The 24229-nt window shown below is 44.8% G+C and overlaps 1 protein-coding gene across 1 annotated transcript in view; it reads left to right on the top strand.

The window, feature by feature from the left end:
• Positions 1 to 3602: 3602 nt before the first annotated feature.
• LOC138454181 (C-Jun-amino-terminal kinase-interacting protein 4-like) overlaps positions 3603 to 24229 on the top strand; it is a 993589-nt gene continuing 972962 nt past the window's right edge. The window contains exon 1 of the mRNA XM_069607022.1: positions 3603 to 4589. Within this exon, the coding sequence (XP_069463123.1) occupies positions 4251 to 4589 (339 nt within the window). The 5' untranslated portion in view covers positions 3603 to 4250. The remainder of the gene's footprint in view (positions 4590 to 24229) is intronic.

Below are 24229 nucleotides of genomic sequence, written 5' to 3' on the forward strand. Positions count from 1 at the left end.
ATGAACATGTAGTGTAGATCACATCCCTTGGAGGCAAAACTCAACCGGTTTCGACGTGGTATGTCTATTGTACAACGTCTTCATCAGGAGGTATGGTACAGAAGACTCACATAATGAGCCAGGCACTGGCACGATAAATGAACAAGGTGTATATGCTGGAGAAAACGCTGTGCAGTAAGCTAGGGCTGTCCATAGGCTGTCAGAACAGCAAAGCTGTGCTTAGTGATGCCCATAATAGTAGACTCTGATGGAAGGACCTGCTGGGCCCAGGGTACGGGCAAAGGACATTAGTTAGCTTGGCAGGCCTGGGTTAACAGAAGCGGGACACGCTGGTGTAGAAAATCAGGAAGCTGTAAACATTAGCAGCCAGCCTGTTACCGAAGGACGGCTTCGTCACGTCCTGCAGGCCGGATCTTTTTGGATTTCTGTGGTACAATAATACTCTGGTCCAGAGTATAGAGTTTCCCTGCTCTCTTCTGTTTTCGAAAGGATTTCCTGGACCTGTTCCGGAGATGCCATGATTTGGTCTTTTTGGTGTTGCAAACTGTCAAACTCAGCTGTAGCCGGCTGTATATCAGTTATGTCCAAGTCCACATCCCTTTCCTCCTCACTGGTTTCTTCAGAGGAGATTCCGCGTTGACGTGTCTTTTTTTGGTTTTCTTCTAATTTGTGAAGAGAAATGGTCTTCCGCGGTAGGAAGCCACCCTGATTCCCTGATAAACAGAGAAGCTGGGGACCCCTCCTCCACAGAGACCACAAGAAGAGGAAAAAAAGCAACAGCTTAAAAAAACCCTCTTCTAGAGGATCTGTAGCAGCGAAATACCAGTAGGCAGGATTTGTTCTGGTTCTGATGGTCAATGGGATGGATGGAGTGGCAAGGTGTTCCAGGACGGAGTGACCCGAGAGGCGTGGATGCAGCTGATAGGTCGCTGGAGACGAGGGAGCCTGGAGAGTGTAGCAGACGGGCGAATGCGGATCAGCAGAGTGGAGGAAACAAGCTGTAAGGTAGGCGCCCGGACTTGCACAATGCAGCGCGGCCCGAGGAGCAGGAATACTGTAGCGAAGACATTGAACCAGGAAATGGAGAGAAGAGGGAGACGGGAGAGAAGAAAAGGTAAGAAGAAGTCCCAGGAACACTGGGGAGAGAGGAGGGAGGCGACGGAGGAGCGAGCAGAAAAGGAATGCAGCAGCAGAGTACACATAGAGCGGGGAAGAGCGAGGAGGGCTCAGTCCCGGGGGAAAAGCAAGCGGTAACAGGGCAGCAGAGAGCGGAGCGGAGCACAGCAACAAACCGAAAGGCAAAGTTGCAACGCGCTGATCCGGAAGCGAAGGCGGGGCTAAATAGGAAAACAAGACAGAGCAAAAAGACTAGACCGCTAACCAGGAAGCAAGAAGGCTGATACGGAACCTTCTAATGGCGGCGCCAGCGCCAAGCATTCCAAAGACGCCGGTAGGACTTGCGGGCTGGCGGAGGCGTGACACTCGCCTACCTTATATAACCTTTTCACAAGCCCATTGTTCAGCATTCTGGATGCTCTGGGCATCTCATAAACTAATGCGGATGATACGCAGGTGCTTATCCCCTCTTATTGGTGATTACAAGTCCAACATGAACACCCTCAACTCCATTTACTCAACTATCCAAACCTGGATGACAGAAAATTGTCTTTGCCTCAATACTGAGAAAACCGAACTTCTGCTTATTGGATCCCCGGCCAGTATCGGAAGACTGTACAAACAATACAGTTCCTTCCTGATTGATAACACACCAATCAAGGTTTCCCAGGTTGTTAATACCTTGGGTGTATTTCTGGACTCCAACCTTACTATGGACAGACAGGTCAATGCCACTGCTTATGCCATTGCTTGTACCTCTGCATACCATTACAAATTGCTCAATGCAGCAAGACCCTTCCTCTCAAAACAGGACTGTCTCACCATTGCAAGAGCAATAATAGGTTCCTGTTTGGACTATTGTAATGCCCTCTTTGCAGGGACCTCTGGAAAAAATATTTCTAAGCTCCAAATAGAATAAAACAATGCTCTTAGGGCCGCAACAGGTATCTCTAAAAGGGAGCCTATCTCTGAGACCAGGAAACAGGTCCACTGGCTTCCCGTCAAAGAAAGGATCATCTTTAAAACATTTGCTCACACTCATAAATGCTTCCACAATCTCGCTCCTCTCTACCTGGCACAGAGAATTGCTAAACCTCTATCAGCCAGACCCATCAGAGCGGCCTACACAAACAGAATTGCCATTCCCAAGACTCTGAGAGTTTGAGCTGGAGGCACAAACTTCCCCACCATGGCCGCAACCCACTTGAATACCCTTCCACCTCGCATTAGGAGGATTGACTCACACTCAGCCTTTCGCAAAGCGATTGAGACGATTTTATTTGTATACATAGCATCCCTTATTTGGTCTACTCCAAGGTTGGATCTGAAATCTGTAATGTATTTGTTTCTTGACTGTACTCCTCATCAGAAGAAATGTAGTGTAAAGACAACTAATGCTCTATGTAACCCTTGAGCAACTACCATGAACCAAGTATTCTTTTTTGTAAACAAGACAATATCATGCAACACCACCTCGATGCCTTTGGGCTGTAGTGAGCTATACAAATTCAAATACATAAAATAAATACAGTTAAAGCTCCTTTATTAATGACGTACTTACATTATAAATCTGCACATTTTATATGGAGAAAAGCAGTCCAGTCCTAGAAATACTGAGCAATGGTTTGTTTTGAGGTGTCTGCCTTGGTAGTCCTTTTATGTTTGTGGCCTTCCAAGTTGTTTATATTATTAATATCTGCTCACCCTACCCTCCACACGAGAAAATGATCCCAAAAATAACAATCCACTTATCTGTAAAGTGTTATGCTACAAATTCATACCCAAATGTGTCCCCCTGCACAGGATAGTCAAGTATCAGACATGCCAACCCTCCCGATTTAGGCGGGAGACTCCCGATTTTGAACTGAAAAATATTGCTATTTTTCACGTTCGCCCGCCTAAAATAATTCTAGCCCCAATGCATGCCTATGGGGAAATTAATTTATCCCAAATTCTCTCGTGAAATCTCCCTCCTAGGTGCATCAGAATGTTGGCATGTATGAACTGTGTCCCACTGCACAAAACAAATCTCCCCTCTCAGTTGCACATAACAAATGCCCAAAATACCCATGCCCAGCAGGCAGGACAAAAAAACCTCCCCACGAGAAAACACAATAATAACTAAGCATATTAATGACTGTAAACTGGTATACTGGAAATTGACCTGGCAACAGAGGAATGTCCGTGCTCAGCCCCACTGCGCCCAAAAGACACCCTTTTGCACATAACGAATTCTCGGCGATGACCCTGTTTTAAACTCGGACCTTAGAGTAAAAAAATGTTTTAACATTAAAAAATTCGACCTTAACCTCTCAGCCACGAGGCTGCGCCTCCTCCCCGCTCGTGCCGCGCCTTGTAAAGACGCCACGTTGACGACGAAGTACGCAACCTGAGGCACGTGACTTTCCAAACACTCACACCGCGCAGCCCACGTGACGCGAAGGAGTTGGGGCGTTACTAAGGTCCGTTTCTCGGATGGGAACTAGACACTACCCAGTCGGAAATGAATGTTCTCGCCAGAGATTTTGCTATTTGCTGCTTTACGCTTGCGCCTGTCATTTTCAGGCTTGCACCCGCGGATCCCTTCTTGAAAGAGAACACTTAGGAAATGTAGCTTTGTCACACTTTCTGGTATTGTGAAGAAATCGCCATTCGCATGTGTCAACTTGACGTGCGCAGAACATGGATGTTACTATCGATCAGGGAGGAGAAGCAAAGAAGACCCTTGTCACCAACTCTTACTTGGCGTATATGGAATGTGACTGCCTAGTTGCCCCAAGGGCTACAGATTTAACCCAGGCAGGTGATCATCGGCGTTAAGACTGAGTGGTCATTACACTGGACGTTTTATTTTTAGTAGACTATTTCTTTTATTAATGTTAATAAGTCAATTCTTAACTTTCAGCAAGTCACTTGGTTGTGAATTCATCTCGATTTTTCTTTGTGGGAAATCTGTGTCAAATGTTTGCAATTTTTCTGACAACTTGCGGAAAAGGGAAAGGAAAGGATATAAGGCATACAGAGGACGAACTATTTTTGTCAGCCCATTAAATCCAGTATCGAGACTAGTCCGCACTGACAGGAGGTTTTAAGGTATTTCTCCAGGTTTGAACGTAGAGTGAAGTGAAGCCCACATGGAACGCTCCTCTCTTCTTGTCCGGCCAGCCATGGAGAACATTGAGGAGATCTTTGGCGAGGACTCTGGGGACGACCGGTCCTTGGATGTGTACGACGATATGGTGACTGCTCTGGCGGGTAGCATATATTCTGAGCTGGAGAAGCTGATTTCTGCATACGGGCAGGCCGCTGTTACTGGCCTGATGCCCCTGCTGGTGTCTGTGCTGGAGAGCATGGAGGCAGCCTGCGCTCAAGCCCGGGAGCGTGAGGAGCAGCTGGATCTGGTGGAAGAGGAAAAGCGGCAGCTTCTCAACCAGTTTGAACGAGAGCGGCAATTTCGCAAGCGTGTAGAAGAGGTAAGGAGGACCTTCTTTTCTTCCCTCAGAGCTGAGATTATCAAACTAATACTTTGATTAAGAAAAGGACATTTGATAGATGTACACATGATCTTCAAGAAACTTATTTTGTCAGACATTGTTTGAAAATTCTATAAAAGTTATCTGCAAGGTCATTAACAATGACACACCTTCACTTACACGCTGCAGAATATGGAGTTGATAAACCCAATCACACTCTGAGAAAATAGAATAGTCCAACTATTCGGACGGGGGCCTTGGCTTGATGGTTCATCTGTCAGAAGATATGTCCTGTAATGGTGGTTAAGTTGTTGATTGTGGAAGCAGGAGGTTCAAATTCTGAACGTTACTTGAACAACTTTTGTAATGCTTGTATCTTTTTATCTGCCTTTTCAAAGCCCAGTATGCATACTGAAGATCTTCATACTGGTGTGGACTTATACATGGAAAATGGGAGTGGTCTGCGGCCTAGAAATAGTTGTAAACCTTCAACCCTACCCATGGTAGGGTAATAGGTGAAAGTGTTTGAAAGAGACTTTGGCCTTGAGAATGATAGGAGGAAGAAGCTATTTGGGGAGAAGTGAAGAGGCAGCGTGGGACATACCTTTCCGGTGAACACTGCCCTTCCTCCCGCAGCCTAAGGCATTTCAAGGACCATATCATTGCTTTTATGGGTGCAACTGTTTCTTTATTGAATATAGTTAGATTTCGTTTTTGTTTTTTTGGGGTTGTCTTGATGTGCCTTATTTTTTGTTTTGTTTAGGGAATACCCATAGAACCTCATTCCTACCCAATTGTACAATGTCTAAGTCCTGTAAAACACAGTGATGATGATATTGTTTTGTCACTACATTGGCATCCATGGATTTCTTTTGACAGTTTGCACTAAAGCTGTGAGGCACGTTCTGATGTGTCATGCGTGAAACATCTATCTCTGTTTTGAAGTGGAACCTTTTGTATTAAGCAATAAAGTGATCTTTAGCACATTAGCAAAATGTTAATGGAATCAATTTACCACTCTTCCTTCCTACATCCATGTTAATGGGGGACCAAACATTGAGCAAGTAACTCATGATAGTGAAGGCTTCTGGGTTTAGGGACACTCCTCAGAAACACACTAATACATTTAATTAAACCAGCACTGATGGCTTTCCTCTGTCGGCTCTGGTGGCAAAAGGAGCAAAAGTATCTGGGTCAAGCGCAGAACTGTATGCAATGTACTAGTTGAGGACTAAACAGATGTTCCCGTGTGGTGGGATGGAAGAGGTGCATCATGTTATATCTGGTATGGACAGTCCTCGAATCTCTTGGGGAGAAGGTGATTCTATATTGACCAATAGATCATTGCCTCAACCAGCAAGTTAGACTCTTGTACAACGCCCTACTTTGTATATTGCGTTGTCTTGACCAGATGCCATCCTATGATGACCCACTCCTCCCATGTCATCCTGAGGATTTGCAGTGAAGGCTGACATTGGGCAGGTTGTGAGGAGTTATGTTACTGAGCAGCTCTGCGTGCCAGAGCTGTTAAAGTTTTTAGTTTCTTCTCCAAGTGGTTTAATCAGATAGTGTAACCAGTCTTGGAGGATGAATAAGTGTGCAGAGTGTGTGTGGATATTTTGTATTTTTTTAATTACTATTTAATGATTGTTCCAAGATACGTATGTAAATTGGCAATCGCTATAATAGTTGTAGCATCTGTAGTGTAAGAGCGAAACAGAGCTGGGATGTAAGTAGAATTTAATGGTTTGGTTTTGCAAAAGGAAGGAACAGCATTGGCCTGTGATATTTTTTTAACTCCCTATCCATTAAACCTTTTATCGCAATGTATTCAACTATTTTTAAAAAACGTTGGCATGCATAGCGTCACTTGTAGAGACATGTACGTTGCAGGTGCAGCTTCATAGGCTGAACACTCCTCTTGTAAGACAGTCTTCAACTACAGATCTACAGCTGGACCTGTCGGATCTAATCTGCTGCTGTGCCTAACGTCGTTCTCCAAGTTCATAACGCTTGTTAAATTCACTAATTGTCAGTTGAAAAACATGTTAAAGATATACAAACGCACCTTTTTTCAAATGTTTGGTTTGTGTCATCCACTTTTGATTAGACTGTTTTGCCAGAACATGTTGATGATAGAAAGCACCCTTACTATGAATGGCATCCAATTGCCTGTAGTAAATGTGTGTTGTACTTAAGTTTGGGGAGATTCCGCAGGGAAGTGAAACTCACTGTACTTGCTTTTTCTGGTTTATATTTTATTTATTTCATGACATTCTTATATTTCCTGTGACATTTAACTGCATATACGCACCCCTTTCCACTCAGTAAAAATGTATAAGGCCGCTTACAAATGAGCTGCCACAGTATTGTGATTAGTTTACCTCAGTTGATTAAACCACACGGTGGCTGATGGGGGCCCATAATAGTACCATGCTTGCTGCTGCTTGTGGGATACCCGCTTCTGCCTTACGTACCATGACTTCAAGGCAGAACCTTTCCTAAACTTCCATCATATGCTTTTTTATAGCCACAGAATCTAACAGTACCCCAGGTCCAGCAACATGGTAATTGGCCCTTATTACTAGGCTAGCGCTTTTGCACTGAATCAGGAGTCCTATGTGCAATAAACCATCAGCTCAAGCATACTTCGGTTTGTTCTAGAAAGGATATATACCTTTAGCCACCCCAAATATGTTCACTTTCATTAGTAATATCCAAACTCTAGTACGTTACATCGCCAAACGCAGCTGGTCGGGACAGTGTTCCGTTGATTTATTTATTTTTGGGTTTTCTCTTTTGGGGTATACCTGTAACAGGGATCCAGGTAAGATTTTGAGGTGTGAGTATCTTCCTCCTTACTTTGGATGTTTGTAGAACATTTTTTTTTTTTAAACAAGTACAAAAGTAGTTGTCGACTGTGGAATTTTAATCTTAATAACATAGGTATTTTTATTGTAGAAAATACTTTGTTCCTAGCAAGGACCATAAACGATTTATTTTGATTTTTTTAAAAATCTTCTAGGACCTCATCAGATCAGATTACACCATAGTAAAGTTCCTCTCTGTGGTATGCGTTGCCGATACATATTATCTTGACACATTTTTTAGCAGTGCAGATGGAAATAAGGGGCCGAAACATGCTTATCATTACTCCCTGTCTTTATAGTTGTGAGTATTTGCCTAATTTTAGATGGTGAAAAAGACCACTGTGCCGTTTATCTGAAGGGCTGCCTCTAGTCACTAAAACAGTGAAGTTGTTCATAAATACGAGGATGGGTATACAGCCACCTGATATGGAAACTTTTAAAGTTCAGAACGTACGCGGCTCCCATTGTTCTGTAGTAACGAGTGTCTGTTTTGCAAATGGGCATGTCCAGCACTGCACCAATGCCTAGCGTGGTAAAGAATTAGTTAGTAGTGGTATCCTCTCTCCAAATTACAGATTTGGTGATCATCTCCAAAGGTAGACTGGCCCACACCTGATTAATAAAATCGGAGACGTATGGCAATGGGCAGCTATTGGCCATTAAGAGCCTGCCTGTTCCTTGGGTTTCAACTAGACATGCACTGTTATGCGGGGAAGAGTTGTGTGCTAAGGAAATTTGATAATACTTGAAGATTACCTTTTTGGCATCGGATCCCAATCTACTTTAATACTTCTAGGCATTGTGGTAATTATACTAATTGGCCAGAAGATGCACACTGCTGGTAAATTGTGCGAGTACCTGGGCATATGATGGCATTGTCTGGCAAATGCCTAGTACCGATAGCCAAGCCAAAGCACTTGGGTTTGTCACTGTTAATAACAGGATTTGCTGCAGGAAACTGATGAGTAAACACTGAAGAAAGGGTATCCCTTCTGTGGAAGAAAGGGTATCCCTTCTGTGGGAGTGTGCTAACCCTAGCAAGTGGTGATGGGCCGCCGATCTAGGGGAGGAATATATATATATATATATATATATATATATATATATATATATATATATATATATATATATATATATATAGAGAGAGAGAGATAGATGTCTCTATCTATACTACCTGGTTTGTGAGAACCAGCCACTCGTATAGGACTTGGTTGTAATAACTTTTCACAATCTACTTTATTCTTGACTGTTTATCCACCGTATAAGCACACCAACTTTAAAGCGTACTGCAAACACAGAAGGAGGCTGCTGTTTCATCCTGTTCCACTGTGTTTATACCTTGTTTGTCCTATCGGTATTTATCTTAGTCGTTTAGTTTATTTGTATTTATTTATTTTACATTTATTAAGTGTGCTCAAAACCCGGAGGCTTTGAGGCGCTGTTACAACCAGATACTCTTCCATAATGGAACGGAGGGAGGGAATGGAGCATATAGCAGATAACTTAGTGACCAAGGCCCTAGGTAAAGAACCAAGTTTTGAATTCTTTTCTGAAGGCCCAGTACGATTGTTCTGCCTTCAGGTCGGAGAGAAGTAGTTCCATTGAAGCGTGGCTAGTGATGGTAAACTGGCACCTCCACTTCTAGCTCGCTTGGATTTAGGTAGGACCAGTCTGTCAGCGTAGGCTCTTCTGATATAATATGGCATTTATAACGTGCCTATTCACAAGTGTTTCAAGGCACGACAAGGCAAGGGAGGGGGAACGGAGTGAAGACGGAGACAACGATCTTACTAGGCCAGGTGACATTAAGATCGCTCAAGTGCAGGGGAAGGGAAAAGTGTGGGGAAAGCGGGAAGGGGCAGTGCAATACATGGGAACGGCAGTAAACTAAATAGAATAAAGTAATAAGTGAACGTGTGGCCAGCTGGTGGCAAGTGCAAGGGTGAGTGCAGACATCTGTGTCAAGTGCTGGTAGGGGGGTTTAGAGATGCAGAAAAACAGTCCCCAAGTGCGGGGGATGCCAGGGAGGCAGTGCAGGGGTGCAACCGGGGGGAGGGGACATGGGTCCGAGATCAGAGGATAGCCAGGTGACCAGTGCAGGTTCAGCCAGGAGCTCAGCAGGGGAGAGGAGGAGAGAAAGCAGAAGCAAAGAGGAAGGTTTTGTGGTGCTTCCGTAACCGGAGATGGTTCTCCTTAAGTTTCAGGGAAGCCGGGAGGATATTCCAGAGGGAGGCCCCATCTGAAGAAAGAGATCTACCACCAACTCGTTGCATGGAGAAGCGACTGACCCCGAGGGAGTTGGAGGCGGATGAGCGAACAGCTCGAGAAGGAAGATATTTAGGAAGAGAGAGTTGAAGGTATTGATGACCCCAGCCCCAGAAGGCCTTGTTGGACAATGCAAAGGGGTTTGAACTTAATCCTCGCAGCCACCGGGAGCCAATGCAGAGATTTCAGTCCTTGAGAGATATGATCCCTGGTCTTGAGGCCAAGTACAAGTCTTACAGTCCTGTTCTGGATGAGTTGCAGAGGGCGGAGATTTAGAAAGAGGCTGTTGCAGTAGTCCAGTCTAGAGAGAGCCAGAGTTCTGGAGACATTGAGCTTCTTAGGGAATGAGAGGAAAGGAAGAATACCTCCTGAGGAGGTGCAGCTGGTAGTGTGACTTCTTAGAGACGTCAGAGATGTGAGGAGAGAAGGAGAGTGTGGAGTCGAAGAAGACCCCAAGGTTTTTAGCCCCACAGGTGGCAGCAGGAAGAGGGCCCAGAGAGGCTGGCTAGAGAGTGATGGAAAAGGAGGGAACAGGTGTGCCGATGAGGAGAATCTCTGTCTTACTGGCATTAAGACAGAGATCACTGGCGGCACACCACTCCTGGATAACAGAGTCAGAGATGAGCAAAGGAGAAGTGGTACAAGGGAGCCTGAAAATGAGTTGTCATCCACATAGCACTGAAAGTTGGGGCAGAGCGCCAGGTATTGGTTGAACAGCCAGGGAGATAGGTTAGACCCCTGGGGAACACCACAGGTAGAGATGGAGGAGAGGAAGGACCTAAGTTGGACCTGGGAGGGTCGATCAGAGAGGAAAGAAGTCAGCCAAGCCAGGCCCCGGTCGGTGATACCCAGGTTATCAGGGCGACTGTTGAGCAGTATGGCATGGTTGACTCTGTCAAGGGTGAAAAGAGATCAAGTAAGATGGGGACTAGAGGACTGGGTGTTAACAAATCTTTGGGCACGGTACAGTGGGGCCGAATACGAAAGGCAGCGGTGTGTGATTGAAAGTGTTTTAAAGATAATCCTTTCCTTGATTGGCAGCCAATGGGCATTCCTTCTTACTTCAGAAATATGCTCTCTTTTAGGGATGTTCAGAGCCACCTGGGTGGCATTGTTCTGGATCACTTGTAGTTTGCGAATTTTGTGTGAAGACGTGCCAGCAAAGGGGGCATTGCAGTATTCAAGTCTAGCTCCAATGATAGCTTGTGCAATGGTGAGGCAGTCGGCAGGTGCTAAGAATGGTCTAGCCGCATTAATGAGCTTTGTCGGGTAGACTGCTGATGTTGCGATGGCGTTGACGTGTCGGGGGAAAGTGAGGAATCTAGGTAAACTCCTAGAATCTTTACCTAGGAGGCGACTGGATTCTGGAAATTGTCTATGCTAAAGTTAGCATACTTGAGGCGAGGTTTCTTAAGACTGGAGGTGGCCCAACCATTAATGAATTGGCAAAGGAAAAAGTGAGGAGTAGCCTTCACTTGGAACTATTCTAAAACCACAGTTTACCTGGTGTGTATGTATACTTCACACATGTGTTTGTCGTCACCAGGTTTAGGTGGGAAGAAATATATTATACCACCTTCGTCAGGATGGCTCAATGTGAAATGATGCCCCCCCCCCCCTTTGCATCTTGTTCAATTGCTAGAACAAAAAACTCCACAGCAAATCGGCTTCATGCTGTGGAAGGCACACACTCTGTTAGAGACAAAACAACTTATGAAGGGCTTACACAAAGATGCACAGTAGCTGCTAAATCACAAGAGAGCTTGACTTGCATTGCCACGTATTTAAAAGCCTCACCATTTCAGCGTTTTACTAGGTGCCGTCAAGTGATTTAGTTCATTTCTAGCAGGGCAGCATCATCTCTTGCTGATGTTTGGCCCCTCTTCATAGCCTAGAGTTAATGGGAACCAAAGGGTCCATATTATAAAGCTGACTATGGAAATGGGCAGCTTTTAATATAGTACATATGCACGCATGTGTCGCTTCCTATGCTTTTAATGTGATTTGGCATCTAACAATAGGGCCGTATATATGCTAACCGCGGAGCATTGTCAGTCACGTTATATCATATACACGGCTTTGTCTGTGATTACACCAAATTCAAGAACTGTTACGACACGACGTTCCTGTGCTGGCGTGTACTCGTACAGACTTGGCTCCGTTTCTGTGATGCGAGGCTGCTGCCAAACATGAAAAATGTACCTGCTAATGGTCACGCGATCTCGTAGAAGCTACCTATCGTATTCCTTATCGCATGCGCTATTCAGACCGAGTGTAAGGCTCAGTCTCGCTCGATAATGATATTGCATGTTATGTCTTCAAATTAGTTATTAAATGCCATATTTTCTCGGTTCTGTGCGCGAAACGCGTCCTGTGTGAAAACACACACCTAAGGCGTTGCATTGCCTGCTACTTCAATAAAGCGAAAAATGCCACGCAATGGTTCTGTATCTGCTGGGCATGCGGCGCTATCTATACGCCCTCCGGCCTCTCCATCAAGGACTGAAACCCCTAACTATATTGATTTTTGTGACTGACCATGAACCACTGATGCAGCTGCAAAACTACTGCTCATAGTATGCACGTGCCTGTGGCTAGATGTCGTTGACTATAGCAGCACCATCTTGCAAAGGCTCTTGATCACTGAACCTTATCCCATAGTGAAAGGCATCCTGTTTGTGAAAATGTCACGTTGCTTACCTGTGTACAGGCAGCAGATGTGTGACTCCGTATGTATTGCCAGAGAGAGGAATCTTACTTATGGCACACCTGGTCTATAAAATGGACAGGTGTTGTTGCCATGGGATCTCTTCATTAAGGCCTTTGGTGTCTGTCTTCAGTTTAAATATCCAATTCTGTTCTCTCAGCATGAGTAAACGATGCAGATGGCCCCCTCGCGCTGGTAGTTTGATTTGCTCAATAATAGTCCATTTGAAATCCTTTTCAGAGTGAGAATTTTCTAGGAAGTGCATGAACGGTGGGCCTGATATTCTTCTGGTGGATGCATGACTTATGTTCTCCAATCCTAACTTTGATATTTTTTTTCTTGCTTTCATGCCAACATAGCTTAGGCCACATGGACATGTGATCAAGTAAATCACATTTTGGGTTTTTCGATTGGTGAATGCGTTTTGCACCAACGACGTCCTCCAGCCGATCTCTATTGATTGGCTACAGGTTGTCTATGGGCATACTGAGCATGTACCACATGGTGCAGGCCCATGGTGTGCGTTAGAGACCATAGGGTGGTCTATGTAGGTACTCCTTGATGTGGTGCAGTCTTATGGCTATGCACTAGAAAGTCACAGCGATTCTTCCGTCTTTTAATAGCGAAACATGGACGATTAATTTCCTTTTTCAGTTGGTTCACAAAGGGAGAATTACTTAGAACCGCTGTGATTATATTTCCAAAAGCCCTGTTCTGTTCATGTTGTTGCAAGGTAACCTCAAGTTGTATGATCTGTGCCCTTTTATGGACATGTTGCACCGTCTTCCTCGGATATCCTCGAGCTAGTAGTGTTTGACCAAGTTGAAACTGATGCCAGGACATCCATTTTGCTTATAATAAATCAAGTGGCTGAAGGCACTGTTGGTTAAGACGTTTTCATTACACCTGAAACCCATTTACAGGTTTAATTAAGCAATACAGTCTCAGAATACTTCTTACCAATAACACTGGCAGGCCAGATGCAGCACAGTTTGATGTCAATGCAGAGTTGGTGCAAGAAGATACCAGCAGAGTGTGTTTATCTGCAGGGAGGGTAGGTAGTTGGTACCTCACTTTTGTTTGGAATTGCTTATTTAATACTAATTTCACTTTGTGGTGGGCCCTATAGTAATTTAAAACAGAATTTGAAAGACACTCTCAAAAACAATGTTTCACTCCAATGGAATTTGAAAGGCACTCTCAAAAACAATGTTTCACTCCAATGGAGTAAATATATGCTTTGGAAACAAAGTACACTCTACCTCCGTTTTCGCTTTAGAAATTCATTAAATGTGTACATTGGATTAAAGGGTAGATGACGAATTGGAGAGGGCGAGGATTTTGGATAAAACCACATAATGTCCACCTGTTTTGTAATATTCTGGTTTAACTTCATTTTAATGCAGTGCACAATGCTACTCTCCTCTGTTTTATTTGGCACTGCGAGTGTCACCCTGACTGTGCACCTGGTGTTTGTGTGCAGGTCGTACGCAACATTCATACCACCACCACCCCCCAAAATATACTGATGCCTTCTAAAACCACTGGGTTGTGGTGAAGTATAGGAATACTTATAACCAGTGCTTTAAGTGGGGTAAGAAATTGAGTGGGCTCATTTGGGGTCGTGGCTTGCATGATAGGCGTGGTCTAAGACGTCATGCACGGGGCCCAAAGAAGAAAATGTAAAACTGCACAGGGGTGGTCTGGCCGACATAACTAACTGCATGTCGTAACAGTCTACTTGGTACAAATCATCTGTGTGCAACCTGCAGTCAAAAGCTTCAATTTCGGCAGGGCTGACTAAACCTTTCCTTCTTCCAAGGTTGTTAAATGTAAGAACATTATATTGGACAATTACGCCTGTTGTCTATTTTTAAACCACTTAGAAGGGGATGTGATTTGTCATGAAATACTGTATACGAAAACCATGATTTTACACACACACGCACCTCATCAAATGTGTTAACAATGGGCATTTGATTTTCGTCTTTTTCTTGACTGCAGTGCGAAAAACGACCTAGCCTATTGCCAAATAGAAAATGGCGAAATATCTGTAATAGGCCTCCTGATGTATGAATCCATAGCCACTACTCGAAGCTGTCATTTCATTCACAACGCAGACATCTAACACCTGACAAAATAGCAAGAAGCAAGAGAAAGCATACCAGCCGGAATAATTTAGTTTACGAAGATCCTTAAGCAAAAAAAACGTTCCTTTTTATTCTGAAATTAAATGTGATCCTTTTATAATAAGGAAACTTCATGACCCAGTTAAATTAACTCGATGTTGTTGACGGGCTGATATTGGCTGCCTAAACGCTCGGAAAGCTTTATTATTATTATTATTATTATTTTTAAAAAAGGCAGCACCATGCATCATTACATATTTTCAGAACAGCTGCACGAAAACAAGTGTAGCTAACATTCAATTAATAGCTGAGCTGGTGCTTTAAATACTTTGGCCTTGAGTGGTGATGTTTATAATGTGCCTGTGTGTATTTGTTCTGTGTCAGGGATGACCTTGTTTAATTCTCATACACATGCTATTAAAGCGCACGCTGGGGTGGGGCTGTCTTCTTCAACTGGTATGGCCGTCGCGTGCCATACAAACGAGCACGTTTGTGGCCTATCCCTCGAAAGACCGATAAAACAATGGTGACGATTGTTCGAGAATCGCGTAAATGAAATACTTCAAAGCTTGATGGTTGCGGAAAAAGAAACCGGTTTCCTCGCTAGACAGTCCCACAAAAAAGGGGAGAGAACACACAGTTTAAAATAACGCTCAGGTAGTGGTCGAAGTGTACGAAAATAAGTAGTGGAACAAAGTTCCCTACTACTGTCTCCACTCTCTACAAACCCCATCACCCAGGCACACCCTCTCCCCCGCGCAATAGAACCCCCTGCTGTTTTAAGGGCACATTCAGTGCAGTGCAAGTTTCAACTTCTTCCTAAACTTTTTAGTTTAAAAAGAAACCGTTCCAGAATATTTCCGTTTTACAATAAAATTACAGGAACAGTAAAACCTAATTAAAAATAAAAACCGGAGATATATGTATGTTCCATTTTCAGCTGGTCGAGGAAAACGCTTAAGAGAGAAATTTTGCCTCTACCAGTTGAAACTGCAACAGCAAAATCAGTGGCAGACAGCTGGAAGTCACTTACCTAGCCGTGGTTGTGGATATATACACCCCCCACCTCCTCCTCTTGAAGCTGTGACTGACAGAAGTGCAGGCCACAATGTTGCGCGCAAACTGCAACTTCCTCTCATGGGTCCCCAGAGGAATCTGCAGTTTGTGCAACTCTGTGACTGTGTTTTATCAGGTTAGCCCCGCCACACTTAAAGCCCTACCTAACACATTACGCCTATGGAAAGGTGCATGCCCTGGCGGGCCCAGTGATGTGGCAAATTTATTTTGTGCTGCTAATTATTATGTAATACTTTTAATGCGCAGTACTCCCATGGGCTTCAATGCATTCCCAGTGGTCCCTAAAAGTCGATCCAGTTGGAAAATTCCAGAGAGGAATGTTACAAATGGGACCTTTTTTAAATGTTTTTTTTTTTTAAGCTCTCCATTGCCCATAAGCCATGGGGATAATGCATAGAATCTGCAGCTTAAAAAAAACTTAGAATCAACTAGGATCTCTCAATTGCAGGCTTGAAATGCTCTTGTGTTTTTCAGAACCCTTTTTGGTATTTTTTTTTATGACCATTTTCCTCTCTATTCTTTTGTACGGCTCTTGCCGTGGCGAGCCAATGAGAAGGTAAAGATTAGTTGTGTGAAGGGTAAGACTGAAGTTCACAACGAGGAGGTTTCAGAAGAACAACTTCTCGGCTGGGAGTCACCAAAATGTAGTGGCATAGAAGAAAGGGGTTGGCAAACTCCTAAGTGACCCGGGGGTGATTGTTTAGGTATAGCCAGCAGGCCCAGTGGAGCGGTAATGGTTTAGATAGACCTGTACAGTCTGGGTGACCTACAGGGTCGAAAGAGCCAAGTCAGGATTGGTAGCAGGCGAACAGGTTGGTGAGACAAGTGGGTGCAGACTATTAGCAAGCATTTGGGGATGTCATTTTGTGCCAAGTGTCACCCTTGGGTTTCGGGGTGATTTTCGGAACCGGACCAATACGTCATTTATAGGCTGGGGGTGCTAAGAGGGCCAAGATCTTTGTGGACTTCACATATCATGCAATGGTATCCAATTTCCATGACTCCCTCCACCCCCCCCCCCCGAGTTCTAAACAGACCTCCATCTTGACCTGCCATGTACTTCTATCCTAATACTGAAACTAGCAAAGCACTCTCGAGTGCGCTTCCTCCCTGACTCACAATATCCACAGCTGTATGATTGTTAAAGGGCCTGCAGACTCGAAGAGCTCCTACCCCGGAGTAACTCACAACATTTGACTCAACAGAAGTTGTATGTTTATTGGAAAAACATTTCAACCAATGTAAATCAGTCCCTAATTATGTAAAAAGTACTGATCCTTTGCAGCAAATTGGGACAAAATGACTCTAGACCGTTAATACATTACACGTAGAAGAATGTACAATTGTGATAACCATTAATAGCAGTCTGAAATGAGAGGCTACACTTAGGAAGAGAGAATACGACGAGAGACTGGGACTTTCACTCACAGTCCATAAATTACAGGTCTCTGCCATTTTATTTTGTTTACTCATACCTGCACTGAAACATCCTGGCAGGAAAAGCATGTGGAGTGAGTGGGTACAAAAAAATAACCATCTCGATTGCAGCCAATGTGTTTCAATAGCATTGGTTGCTGCCATGCCGTGACAAAATGAGAAATGCTCTGCAGGAGTACAAGGATGGGTAGTGACTTACCCTCCTCAGCTCCACACTACTACTAGACCAGCAGTGATTTCAATCAAAAAGGTGAAACTGGCATAGCCTGCGGGTGTGGGGGAGGGGCATAGCTCCTTTTCCTCTTTTGGTAAAGTGGGTTGATGACAGGCTACACACTTCAGGAGCAGCACGAGCTGATACAGTTGCAAACCATACAACAGTACTGTGGTACCAAAAATAAAAGCATATCCAACAAAGGTTCTAGAAAAATAGGACCCTTTAATACACTAACAATGCACACAAATAATTAACAACACTAAAGACCCACCACGTAAAGGAAACAAAGAGAATGCAGACTTTGAGAATAAAGACCGCATTCGGACGATTTGCAGGTGTGTTCAGTCAAAAGATTTCAGCAGCAATGTCATTGTTCAAGGATAGGTCTTAAAATGCAAATAAGAGGGGCTTAAGTCACTAAGGTCGTTTAAGGCGGACCATGGTCTCTTCAAATACCTTTTTTATTAATTTTTTTTGTCTTTGAGATCAACCTTGTCAGCTGTGCTTTTACTGGGTGGAGTTGGCATGGGGGTATTTTGAATCTATGCTCCTAGTAGATTGCAGGTATCAAGGTAGGCTGGGTTGGTTCAAAGCATTCCAATGGTTCGGTGCTGTCCCCGCACCGGTAATCGGCTCAATCTGGTGAGGCGTAAGCAAGCAATGGGTCGAGCTAACATCTGAATGCGTTGAGTCTTCTCGAGGAGGTCCAAGGGGATATGTGGTGCTTCAGGCGGCGAATGACTCAAAGGTGCTGGAGAGCAGGCAGGCAATAGGTCAAGTCGGTTCCTTGACAGCAGATCGGAAATTGGCTAATGTCAAAAACAGCTCCTCTTTCTCGCGGCAGCTAAAAGTGTCTCAAAGCGGTCAAGCCTGCTTGAAAACTGATTGAAGCTCTGAAACTGGATGATCTAGAGCTGCTCCTTGACTTTTGGGTGCTGGGGATACCCAATCCATGATCACCAGGGACCAGGTGACCCCTTTATTCCTGCAGCCTCTAGTGAGCAGGGCTGTGGATGCCAGTATCTGAGTTGCAGCAGGCATGATCAAGCAAGCTTTCCTCTCCAAATGTACCCTTGAAATGTGTCGTCTCTGCCTTAGAGCCTTCTGACTTCATCTCTACGGCAGAGGATTTTGGGATAGACTGTGTTCCCAGCAGAGTTCCAGTGAGTCTTTCTTCTGAGTGTCCCAAAAAGAATCTACTAAGGGTAAGATTTCCTTACTTTATGAAAGCAGATTGCTACAGCGGATTGATCCAAAGCAAGCCTTGTGTTGGCGGTCCAATACAGGCTACTGTATCAAGTGCCCTGTGCCGTCTGATGTCATACCCAGAGTGCTTTGCCTGCAAGACGTAGGCAGACGGCAGGAAGCATAGGGATCCCAAGCAGAATTCAAAATGATGGAGTTCGTATTTTGGCCTAAACCTGTCCTCTGTCCACTGTCATACCCAGAATGCTTTGTCTGCAAGAAGTGGGGAGAGGGCAGGAAGCCTAGGGAGCCTCTATTTTGGCCTAGACCAGTCTTCCATCCCCCTTGCTACCTCTGTCTATTTAAAAAAAGGACTCCAGTGATTGGCTCCTTGGTGTGAGAGTGATTTATGCCAGGAATCTGCTTGAAGCACTCTTTCCCAGGGAGAGTTCCTGTGCCCTAAAGGAAGGTGCCACCTTCCACGAAGGGATCAAAAGAACAGTTTACTCGGGCAGGGTCCCACATGGTTGTTGTAGAGACACCCAAGCTCGACCGCTTATAACACGCCAGCCCTGTCATGACCAAAGCACTGCTCACCAGCCTGAAAACCACATGACCTACAAATACTGTGGCTCTATAGTTGGTGTGATCCCAGCCACCATGCATAATCCGTCATTGCTTATATTTACGTCCCACCAGGCTGACTAAAGTACCCAGTTTTTATGTTTTAAATCTGAGTTGCAGGTGATTAAAAAGCCAGCTCTGCTTGTTGGAACTTTGTGTTCCAGCAGATGTGACATTGGAACCTGCCATGCTGCAATGCAAGGCAGATGCTGGAGATTTCAGGATATGGTCACAGCCGGGGCCCATGAGTCCACTTTCCTTTTGGCATGTAGCATTAGAAAAATAGTGGGTCTCATTAGCAAACCTCCCGTTCAGAAACCAAATTACCTGCATCATTTGTTTCTAAAAATCAAAAAGTGTGCTTTTTCATTTAACCCTCAAAGGTGGCATTCTGTCACACATGCCAACCAAATCTTCTGCTTCTCAACTCTCTCTCATCTCATGTCTGTGGCATTCTTTTGGCCAACTTATGTGGAAAGCCAAAACTGTTTGGTGTTTCACGTTAACAGGGTGTAGACGAAATGTCTTGCAAAACCATGGTCATCCTAATCAAGCAAAACCTCTGTCTCTAACCAAAGAGGCTGGCCTCTTGGCCACTATAGGCAGAAAAGGTTGGTGCCTGGAGGTTTAGAACCACAAGGCCAAACAGTGCATGATTATCAGTCCGTGGGCTAGGTATATTAAACATACATTCTAAAAAATTGCACCTAGAACTTCTGTTCTGTCTTTCAATATGTGCTAATTGCACAGTACATTTTGGATCAGTACCTTTCAATGGGGAGTTGAAACGTATTCCCCTTTCTGGTAAGAGGCCTTTCAGGGGCATCTATGAACTGGTCTTCTAACGGGCGAGCTCACAGGTCATTTGCAGCCATTCAATGATTACCACGGGCTCACAACTGAGGTTGAGCCCGTGGTAGTCATTGAATGGCTGCAAATGCTGCAGATAGTTTAAAAGCTCAAGAAAACGCGGTTTAAAAAGCAGTGTAGAACTTGTTAAAAAATAAACTGCAAAGCCCTAGCGAAACTGTATGGAATGATCTAAAATAAGCTCGCAAAAGGCTCTGTGGCTTGAACAGCTACTGCAAAATTATGAGTGTAGCCTGCTAGAGGCAAATGTCAATCATGGGAAGAAAGTTGACGGAGTTTGCGTGCCACTGCAGAGATATGTAGGTAGCCTGCACATTATGTATTCAGATTCCAAGAGGGGCAACCCAATGCACCGTTTAACTGTGAGTTTGGAAGTAGCAACAAATGTAAGTACAAAAGGGATAAACATTTCAAGTTACAAGCTACTAGCCGGACCCGAAAAGGTCACTCGCTCCCTCAGTTCTCCACGTACACACAAGACACCATGGGCCTCATTACGAGGTGGGCGGTAAGGGATTACCGGCACTGGTAAGGGCACCGGTGCCGGTAATCCCTTACCGCCCTACTACGAGTTCCCTTTGCGGGTCCTCCCTTAACGCCTGGTTTTTCCAGGCGTTAAGGACGGGAACCGCAAAGGGACTCAGGAGCTAATAACGGTACCACAATTTGCAGTACCATTATTAGCGCCTTCCCCATTCCCTTGAGCCCTATGGGGGCACAAATAGGAATGGGGAAGGGCCCTGGTGAATGGGGAATTACCGGTCCCGCCAACCTTTAAACGGGCCGGTAATAGCTCCATTCACCATGGCGGAGTCGGTAAGGTTTCGGAGGCAGCCATGGCGCTAATAGCGCCATGGTTACCTCCAACCTCGCAATGAGGCCCCATTTCTTACTCGCCAAGAATCAGTTATCACTAGCCAGTGGCAAGTGACGCGTGCACATTTTGAGGCGTGATAATCCAACATTTGTGGATAAACATGTTAACATTTCTTACCCAAAATAGCCTTCTTTTCAAATGTCCTGAATATTGACGAGGGTGACTGAGTGTGCTTACGCTCCCCTTCGAACACCAGAGAATGCAAAATATGTGCATGTTTCAATTTAAATGTATCGGCAGAGCATTTTTCAGTAGGACCCAGTTGTAAAGTACATCCAAATGTGCCGAATTGTACATCTGAAAAGTAGAGCAGGGGTGAGCCAGGGATTTCATTGGTATGGCCGAACCAGGGCCAAGCCTGGGTGTCGGACCTGGGTCTAGGAGCCCACCACGGGACGAGCGCATGAAATCCCTGGCTCCACCAGAAAAAGGAAAAAAAAAAAGAAACGCGGTCCTGGTGAGCCACCATCAGGGCCGCGTTGAGTTTTTTTCATATATGGGCATTTCTTTCCACTTTGCCCGCGCGGCGCAGGGAAAATGGAAAGAAATTGTCAAATGTGAAAAAAATAAATGCGGCCCTGGTGCCGTCTCGGCATCCCGAGCCGCCAACATGGTCGCGTTTATTTTTTTTCGCATATTTCACCATTTCTTTCCATTTTGGTGAAATATGAAAAAATGGAAAAAAATACTTTTTTTTTTGCGCTGCATACTGGGCAGGCATGGTGGGGCCTGTGGCATTCGGGGATATCGGCCTGAAAGGAGGGTCGGCCTGGAGGCCCCGCTGGAGCCCGGTCCAGCCTGGGCTTGCCAGGCTCGCCCACCTCTACTGAAAGACAAGTCTGACTCTTTGTAAGAGTGACAAAGAAACCTGCAGACAGTATCCTGGTACTTCTGGAACTACATGCAATAAATCTCTCCTTCTAAAATAGGTTTCGAGAAGAGAGGATCCTATTCAACTCTCAATCTTAAACACAAGTTAACTAGCTATTCCAGGGTTGTTCCAAAGATCTTCCAGGCCTGCCACTGCAAGTCTCTTTACATGGCACAGCCAAGGAAGGGAATGACCACCCGGATAGTTAAGCAAATCAGTAAGAGCTTCCCGATATTTATCAAGTTCTGAGGAGCTCCATAACATGACCCAATAAAGGACAGGTTTCCACATTAGTTGACAAGTTATAGGAACCAAGCCACATTCCATGATTAGTGGGATTCTCTGGGTACTTTACGGTAGTCTTAGGAGCTTCTTTGGAAATGTGTTTTCAGCCAACCCCAGACCTTAGCAGTTGGAACATCCCCATATCTCTGCTCTGTACAACAAAGCCGAAGTGACCTGAATGGTATAAATCTCAAGGGCAGGTAAAACAGCCTGCTCACTGTGGGAAACAAAAAACCTCCTTAGGCCACCACTGTTCTTTTCCAAATTGGTCTGTGATTTGGTTAATTGACTTGCCCAGTTTTCGTTATCAGAAAACCTTACCCCGAGGTAATCCTAGTATGTGACTTGTTCCAAAACTGTCCCTTCTACTTCCAGCCCCAATCTTGTAGCCACTGACCTCCTTGGCCGAAACATCATGACCTTGTTATTACTCCTGTTCAAAATTAGGCACAGATGGAAGCACTTGGAAACAAAACACTCCCAAGCTTCGTTTGATACCTATTGGAGATAAAGCCAACAAAACTGAATCATCTGCAAAAAGTAGAGCTGGTAACACATCCATGCCTAGTTTTGGTGGATCCAGGTTTACGCCCTGGCAGTCGGCCAACAGGGCCAGAATAATCTCATTGATGAAGAGAGTAAACCGTAGTGGGGCAAGGACACAGTCTTGCCGCACGCCTCTGTTGACTGGAAACTGACTCGTGGTCTCGCTGGCTGAATGGCTGAACCCCATGTCACCACAGCAGTGTTACAGGAATATAGTTCAATAATTACTATCACCAGATGATATGGGACCCCCTGCTTCAACAGAACCTGCTAGAGCAGGTCCCTAGGGACACTGTCAAAGACGGTCTGGAGGTCAATGAATGGTGCGTAAACTCTCATCTTTTTTAAAACACAGTATTTCTGCAGAATCACATGGAGACAAAAATACTGGTCCACAGTACTCATCCCCTGCTGAAACCCAGCTTGAAGGTGGGAGATAAGAACCTTAGATTCGACACACTCCTGCAGTTGCTGGAGAATAACCTTGGCAAAGAATTCCCCATATGCATCGAGAAGTGAAATGGGCCTATAGTTACTTGGTCGATCGCACCCCCCCTTCTTATATATGGGTACAATCTCGGCACAGCGCCAAGAAGCAGGGACCTTATTAAGGTTGACCATTGATTGGAAAAACCTAGTTAGTACCGGCACCCAAATATCTGGTTCATCTTTCCAAAGATCAATCAGTACTTTATCGGGGCCTTTTAGCCCTTTGTGCTCAGCAAAACACTCCTCATTGCGGGCAAAGTGATACTAATGGGTAAACTGCTGCCGATCACCGGCTTAACCACTATACCCACTAGACCATCTCCATGGGGACGTTCGGAGGACACCACTACACCATATAGCCCACGAAAGTGGAGGAACCATTCTTCCTCGGTTATCATGCAATGGAGTTCGTTATCATTAGAGCCTTTCTGCTCTGAAACCAAAGACCAAAAGGCCTAGCTGTTATTGGAGATAGCAGCTCTTCTAAGTTCATTTCTTTTACCCTTAAGGAATTCAAGCTTCTTGGATTTCACAACTTCCTCAAGTGATGTAAAACATCTTTTATTTGACTATAATTTCTCCTTGGCTTATCGACATTCAGAATCAAACAAAGGAGAAATCTTCAGGGGCTTCCGCTTGAAAGCGGCCTTTAACCTAGAAAACCATGGATTGAGCTTTGAGGTTAGTTGGTCGTATTCGGCTAAGGTTTCCCTGACCGCACAATTGGATTGGCAAATATTTTCGATAGAGGGCAGGGTAGACGGATAGAGTGGGGGCTTTAAGCCTGTTGTCAAAAATGTGTCCCACTCAACAGTACGTGTGGCATGCCCAACTATTCTAATTGGTACACTGGGTTGTTTAATCATCTGTATTTTGCCAGACCATATCAGCCCAATCACTAGCTAGGTACACCAGCATACCAAACTTCTCCACTTCCTCCCAGTCACTCATCTCAGTCCAGATGTAACTCATCCTGGAAGAACATCCAGGTCTATCCTACGCACGCCTTCCATTACATGCCCTCAGGTCCAACCCGTATAGTAACCGGGCTAAATCCAAAGCATACGTATGGGTCTGCGTGGGATAACTGACCTCCGGAGAGGGAATTTCCCAAGCGACTTCCCGTCGTCCCACAGCCCCTCAAGCTTCTGGAGGGGTACCAACTGGAGATTAAAATCTTCCCAACAATAA

Source organism: Ambystoma mexicanum, chromosome 1p (assembly GCF_040938575.1).
Source record: "Ambystoma mexicanum isolate Mex_15411 chromosome 1p, UKY_AmexF1_1, whole genome shotgun sequence".
In the NCBI taxonomy this organism is placed as follows: domain Eukaryota; kingdom Metazoa; phylum Chordata; class Amphibia; order Caudata; family Ambystomatidae; genus Ambystoma; species Ambystoma mexicanum.